General features: G+C 54.1%; 1 protein-coding gene across 1 annotated transcript in view; it reads right to left on the minus strand.

Annotated features, from left to right (window-relative positions):
• Positions 1 to 256: 256 nt before the first annotated feature.
• The window catches only part of RALY (RALY heterogeneous nuclear ribonucleoprotein), a 120,159-nt gene continuing 113,222 nt past the window's right edge, over positions 257 to 7,193 (minus strand). The window contains exons 5-8 of the mRNA XM_057379178.1: positions 6,780 to 6,893; positions 5,963 to 6,108; positions 2,157 to 2,205; positions 257 to 1,929 (exon numbers count right to left, since the gene is read on the minus strand). Of these exons, the coding sequence (XP_057235161.1) occupies positions 2,161 to 2,205; positions 5,963 to 6,108; positions 6,780 to 6,893 (305 nt within the window). The 3' untranslated portion in view covers positions 257 to 1,929; positions 2,157 to 2,160. The remainder of the gene's footprint in view (positions 1,930 to 2,156; positions 2,206 to 5,962; positions 6,109 to 6,779; positions 6,894 to 7,193) is intronic.

Genomic DNA, 7,193 nt, shown 5'->3' on the forward strand with positions numbered 1-7,193 from the left:
CAGTCTGTTATGAGCTGGACCAGTACAAAGTCTAGAGATTACAGGTCTGGATTTGCCCCCTGCATCAAAGGAGTTTCCAAGCYTTCAAGGAAAAATCCCAGAGCCCCTATGAAAGCCAATGTTCTGCTCAGCCCAGGGGGATACACATTGTGCAAGGGAAAGCAAATCCTGTGGGCAGAGCTGAGGCTTGGACAGGGAGAAAAGGCTTGTCTGAAATAGCAGAAACAAATGTGTGTGTGTATGGCAGAGAGAGAAGAGAGGGGCAGCAAATTAGGTTTCTTTCTTTTATTATACAGGATTGTATGTACAAGGTCACCTCTCTCCCAAACATCAGCGTCACCGTCAGTTCATAGCCAAACCTGCAGCTCATCTCTCCAGGCCTGGAGAAAGCTCTACAACGGCTCAGGACAACACCGTGCAGGCAGAGCACAGGAACCGGCCAAGGGGGCAGCACGGCTCTCCCTCAAACCCTCCTCAGACAGCCCAAAGAAATGCAAAGAAAATACTGTGCTTCRAGAGCCATGCGTGCTCCAGGATGGCCCCAGGGGCAGGGGAGTGTCACCCCCGGAGCTGCTTTGCCCTTCACCATTCCAAGAGATGCCRCGGATGAGGTCGGAGCACTCGGGACCAGCTGGGGCCAGGTGCTGTGTGGGAGGGATTGGCCAAGGGAAGGCGGGGACACTGGTCTGGGCTCCAAGCACTGCTGTGTGTGTGTTCTGGAGGGGAACGGGGTGGGCAGGACACACCAGGTCTGAATAAAGTGCTGKGTGAGTTTCAGTCCCATTACCCCAGGAAAATGGGACAAACCCCAGAGGGAGGAACAAGGAGAAGGGCTGAGGCCTCTTRCGTGCAGGGGTCCCACACTGAACCCTCTGCTCACAGCACGGGGCAGGGAGCAAAAGCAGCTGGGATCTGGAAAGCAGGGGAGGTGCTGGCACACCCACATGCACCGTGCTTGGGGGATTCCTGTGCCAGGCCCTGGCACGCTGTCGCCTGGTGCTGGAGCTCAGGCAGGAGCAGGAGCTGCAGCACTGCTCTCTGGGCTGGGGCAGGAGGAGGTGTGGGCAGCCAGGCGATGAAGGGGCTGATGTCTCTGGCTCCAGGCTGCAGGAGTGGGTGCCCCACATCCTTTCCAGGGAGCAGCTGGTCCAAGGAAAGGTGCCTGCTCACACCCCTCACTCTGCAGAGACTTGCTCAGCCCTTACACGGTGGAGAATGAGGACACCAAACTGGTGAGGGGGTGTGTGCTTGGTTTCTCCTGCTTGGCATCACTTGCTTTCCTGCAGCTTCCTCTGCCCTTCCCTCTTCAAGCAGCTTTTCACAGCACAGCACCTGCTCCAGCACCGACTCCTTTCTGCCTGGAAGTGACCATGGACACACAGCAGCTCATGGAGCACAAGAGATGTGACAGGAGGTGGCTGCTCTGGAGGACAGCTCACCCCACACCTCTGACTCAACTGCATCTTCAGCACAAGAACACAGATTGTCCAAACCGAGACAGTACTTTTCCCTCAGTTAGGAAATGCTCTGGCTCTCACCTCGCACAGGAAAAATGTCTTTTTGGGTTGGGCTGAGTTCTCCCTGCTCTCCTGCAAGCAACTCTGGAACACCTCTGGCTCCCCTGGGGACACACCTGCTCTCCTGGTGGCTCTCTCCCTGGTGGCCCTGGGTTGTGCAGGTCTGGCTCCTGCCTCTGCTTGCTGCAGAGCTCCGAATCCATGGCAGGGGTGGTGGGGATCYGCTGGGAGGATGAGTTTTCTTTGCCTTTGCTTTACAGATGGATGGAAGATGTCGGGCCACGTTTCTCCTTTGAATGCCAGGTAGAGATGACAGCAGCACTTCCATTCAGCTTGTCTTGCTCAACGTGCCAGGACGGGGTTTTAGCCTCGTGCTCTCCTCACACTGTTGCTCACAGCTGCTCTGGGTGGGCTGCAAGGAGACAAGGGGGAGCTACAGCACTGCTCTTGAACCCCAGGGATTTGTCATTCAGGAAAGGGGGTGAGGAGCTGGCCAGGGACCCTGCCRAGCAGCCAAACTCCACGCTAGGAAAACACAGAGGATCTGTGGCAAAGAGCATCTCCTGAAGCAGGAACCCCCCAGCCCAGCATGCCCAGCATGAGAGCTTTGCCTCAGAATGAGCAGGGCAGGAGCTGTACCTGGTTACTGTAGTCTGGCATCCTCCACATCTGTGTAATGGCTGTTCTCCTGCAGGGAAAAGGGAACCACAGACAGTGAATCACCCCATGTCCCTGCTGCCCTGCCTGGCACACTGTGACACCTGGCATGTGGTCACCAGCTGGTCCCCTGGTGTGSGAGAGCAGTGCTCAGTGGGATGGAGGAGCTACAAAACACACCTGGTATGGACACCAGGGGCCAAGGCTGTGCTTCTGGCACAGAAAGTACCAGGCAAAACCACAAATTTCCTCTGGTTCCTTACTCTGCAATGGCTCTGCCAAACATCTCAGACTTGGAAAAATAGAATCACAGAATCATTTAGACTGGAAAAGACTTCCAAGATCATCAAGTCCAACCATKMACCCAGCACCTCCATGTTCACTTCACTGGGCAACCTGTTCCAATACCTGACCACCCCTTCAGAGAAGAGATTTCCCCAATCTCTGGTCTGAACCTTCCCTGGCACAGCTTGAGGCCTTTTCCTCTCATCTTGTMTCTTGTTCCCTGGAGTTGCCCAGTGATGCCAAGGTGCCTCAGTCCACAATGGCAAATCAGTGTCCTGATTATGCTCTGAGCACAGAAACTGGGCCCAGTTTGCAGAACTCCTCATCCAGAATGATAACACTCATTTATCACTCCAAAGGCCTCAGTAATGGTGCTGAACTGCTCCTCATGCTGGGGGTTTGGAAATCATGGAGGGTTGTTGGACTGATCTGATGGTCTTGGCAGTCTTTTCCAGCCTTTATGGTTCTCTGTGGAATTTCCTCCAAGAGCTGTTGTGCAGTGCAGCATCATTGGGAGAATGAGGTGCTCAGCACTGGTGTTTGACTTCCTGCAAAGAGTGAGTATTTCAGAGCTGGAAATGGATCCAGGAGCTGTCTGCAGGGGACACCAGGGATTCTAAAAGGAAAGGCAAGGGAACAGGCTCTGCCTGAAAGCCAGGGGAGGTGGCCTTGCTGTGGGCAAGGCAAGGGAAGAGCCCAGCTGGACAGGGATTGTTTTGGGACACGTCATGARCCAGCTGAGAGCCTGTGGGTGAGGATCAGGGCCAGCCCAGCTTGGGTGCCATGACATCCCTGCACACCCCTGGCACAGAGTCTGCTCCGGAGGGCTGCAGGGAGCTCTTGGGAGGGACCTCCACCACCCTGGAATCTGGGGGGAAGGCAGCAGAGCAGGAGCAAGAAACAGGAGACTTCTGGAGAACATAAGTTGCTGACTCAGTGGACTAATGGCCAGGGAACACCTGGTCAGGGACGTGAAGGTGGAGAGAAGCCTTGGCTGCAGAGCCCATGGGACTGTGAACCTGAGTATCCTGAGAGAAGTGACCAAGATTGAGAGCAGGACCAAATCTCTGAATTCAAGAGAGCAGATTTTGGGTTGTTCAGGGATCTGCTTGGCAAAATCCCATGGGAAACTGCTCTGTGGGCCAAGGAGGCCAGACTGTGTGAGACTTTCAGTGAACACCCAGCACCAACCCCAACCCCCCGCACCAACCCCAACCCCCCTATCTGGATGCAGACGTGGCTGATAGATGACCAAAAGTGCATGAAAACAGAAAATCTGTTTATGATCAACCATGGTGTGCTGTGAATACCCAAGTACATCAGGATTCCTTTAGCTCCCTCTCCAAAGCAGCTCTCCCTGTTTGTGTGCAGGGATCTCCCCTAGAGCAGGGATGTCCCTCAAGAGACCCCTCACCTGACACCAGGCACTGATGGGCTRGCAGGTGACATTTCTTGCACACATGTAACATTTAAGGCACATACACAATAATGTTTGTAACCCATACCAAGTGTAGTAAATAGTACCGGCCACCAATACAACTGCTCTTACTAAATATTTTCCATACCCAAATTTATGGCTCAGAACTCAAGAAAACCCCATCAGCTGTGTCTGAGTGACCTCTGACTCTTCTCCTGCCAGTCCCCTGCCCCTCAGWGCCAGAGGGATTTTAGGGACCCCACTTGGGTGCCACACCATGGACAACAGGTGGTGATGGCCACACTGGTATGTGCGAGCCAGAGATGTGGGATAAAGGAAATCACTCGCCAGGAACTGGGAAGACTTCAGAACTGCTCAGAGCTGTGAGGTCAGGAACAAAGGCTGGTTTTGGTGAGCTGCCTTGCACGTGTGAAGCTCCCTGCAGACGACCTGCACACCATGATCTGACCATGCAGTGCACTTGGGAGCCTGTCTGAAGCTGGCTCTGAAATATTTCTGGTCTTGATGACACATCAGGACCAGGGAGATACAGAAAATAGAGATGTAAGTGAGCTGAAATGTTCACCTCCTCTTAATGAAGACCAGCTCTTCCCAAAGCCTTGCCAGCAGATGTCTCTCCACTCTTTACTCTTTACCCCAGCAATGGCAGAGAAGTGCACAGGTTTTGTTGACAGGCTGTGTGCTGCTTTATCATCATTAACACCAGCAAGTTTCCCCCTATTTCTACCATCTGTTTCCCTTGATGTAATTCAAACCTGGCTTCCTTTTCCTGACACAGAGCTTGTGCCTTTCTTCTTCCYGTGTCTGCTATGACACCTCCCTCCAAACAGCTCCCCCAGATTTGGCAGGGCTGATGGACTCCAGCCACAAGGACCCTGTTCACAGCCCTCATCCATCATGGCTCAAGCAGCACAGAGCAGGAGAGCACAAACCAGCTGGGAAGGGGCTGGAGCTGGAGGAGCCTTTTGGCCATGGGAAGGGCTGTGGATGTCCCCAGGGATGGTGGGGTGAGGAGAGGAGCGGGATGATGAGCTTCATCCTCACTTCTGGTGCCACCAGGACCAGGGTGGGGAGGGAGTGGAGCAGTTCCAGGGGCCATTCAGGTCATGTCCTTCCATCCCAGAGCCCTGCTGGCCCCAGCCTGGATCTGGAGCAAAGTTTCAGTCTGGGATAAATGGGAGTGCTGCCAGTGGTAACACAGTGACCTGTTCTGTACCCAARCACAGGGTTCCCACCCAAAGGCGCAGATTTGTCCCTGGGCTCACCAGGAACACTCCTGTTTGGGGCAGGACAAACAGCAGAGGGGCTCATGTGTGCTGACACCAGCTGTGCTGGTGCTGCCCTTGCTGGTCAGAYCTTGGTTTTTGGGCCATGGGACAAGTCACTCTGGAGAGGGATTTTGGGCAAGGGCCTGGAGTGCCAGGACAAGGGGGAATGGCTTCAGAGTGCCAGAGGGCAGGATTAGATGGGATATTGGGGATAAATCCTTCCCTGTGAGGGTGGGGAGGCCCTGGCACAGGATGCCCAGAGAAGCTGYGGCTGCCCCTGGATCCCTGGCAGTGCCCAAGGCCAGGCTGGACAGRGCTGGGAGCAGCCTGGGACAGTGGAAGGTGTCCCTGCCCATGGCAGAGGRTGGGATGAGAAATTCTCTAAAGTTCCTTCTGACTAAACCATCCTGAGATTCTCTGGATGTCTGGTCAGATGCACGGGCACTGCAAATTCAGCTCCACTAATGTGGCCTTTGCATTGTGCTTAAATCCATCTAAGAATTACTTGTCAACAGAGCAGTTTGGTTTAAACYACTCTTGGCTGTAGAATCAAGGATAAATGTGATCTGAATTCCAAGAGCCAACCATTTTTCTTCAACATCTCCCCGTGTTTGCATGGGCAGTGCTTTTGCGGCCACAGGACAGTTTGGAGGAACAAGCTGTGAACAACAATCAGATTTAAATACAGCTATTTCTTTGCAGGAAGGAAAAACTACTTTTCCTGGGAATTCAGCAAGCTCCAGTAAAGCTGTGGTCTATGACTTTGCTGCAGGGATGTGTTCTCCAGGCTCTCTTACCAGTTCATCTTCACCCTCGTCCCGTGCGAGCCCCTCCTCCTCCCCCTCGTCCCCGTTGAGCGGCTCCTCGGTGTTGGCCTCGGCCTCGGACGCTGTGTCCTCCTGGGACACCTCGCTCTTGCTGCTCTCCGCCTTCTTCCGCGCCTCTGCGGAGCGACAGCGGGATCAGGSCCGGGAGCAGGGCCTGAGCCCACCCCGACAGGGCACAGAGCYCCCACAGCCAGGCAGGGGAGGAGTGACAATGGTGGAAAGGGTTCCTGCAGTGGGCAGTTCTGCTGGCTTGGAGGGAATGGCCTGGGAGAGCGTGGAGAGGGCACAGATGGTTCTGCATCCCCAGTGGGACTGTGGGAGCCAGGCAGGAGAGGATGGGATGGGATGGGATAGGGTAGAATAGAATAGAATAGAACAGAATAGAATAGAAAAGAAAATAGAAAATAGAATAGAATAGAAAAAATGATAGCATAGGATAAGATAGGATGGGATGAGATGGGATGGGGATTGGGACAGAATATAATAGACTAGACTAGACTAGGAGATAGGATAGGACAGAATAGAACAGAATACAAAAAAAGGATAGGATAGGGATAGATTAGAATAATATAACAAAAAAGCGAACAAAAAAACCCCAAACTATATGACAAATGGAAAAAAATAATCTCATCATTTTAAACCCCAACTCTGTAATTTCAGGAATTTTGGTGTGTAATTTTGGCCTCTGATTCTACCCCGGAACCTGGGGGTGACACGTCCCTGTCAGAGCCTGGAGAAAGTTGTGATGCCCAAGGCCAGCCCCAAGGCGTGCCCGCACCCCACTGACCTGCAGACAGCTTCTGTTCCTCAGCAATCTGCTCCAGCCGGCCCAGGAGRGCATCAATGTTGGATTTGATCTGCGTCAGCTCAGTTTTGATTGTCTGCAGCTCGCTGCTCTTCACTTGGAGAGAGGAAGGGAGGAAAGGAAAGCACTCAGCGCCCTGCAGAGCACCCGCGGAGCAGCCCCACCCCACGGCTGGCCCAGGGCACCTCCCTAAGGCAGGCTGGAAAACCACGGAGGAACACCAGGCTGGAAACTTGCTGGGAAGCGGGGGAGCTGCTCCCCAAAGAGCCTGTGGGTGCTGTGTGTGGCCAGGCTGTGGGGCTGAGCCCGGGGGAGCTGTGTGCGGCCAGGCTGTGGGGCTGAGCTGGGGGAGCTGTGTGCGGCCAGGCTGTGGGGCTGAGCTGGGGGAGCTGTGTG

The sequence above is a fragment of the Malurus melanocephalus genome, unplaced genomic scaffold (assembly GCF_030028575.1).
Source record: "Malurus melanocephalus ecotype Western Australia unplaced genomic scaffold, MMel_1.1 scaffold_391, whole genome shotgun sequence".
Classification (NCBI taxonomy): Eukaryota; Metazoa; Chordata; class Aves; order Passeriformes; family Maluridae; genus Malurus; species Malurus melanocephalus.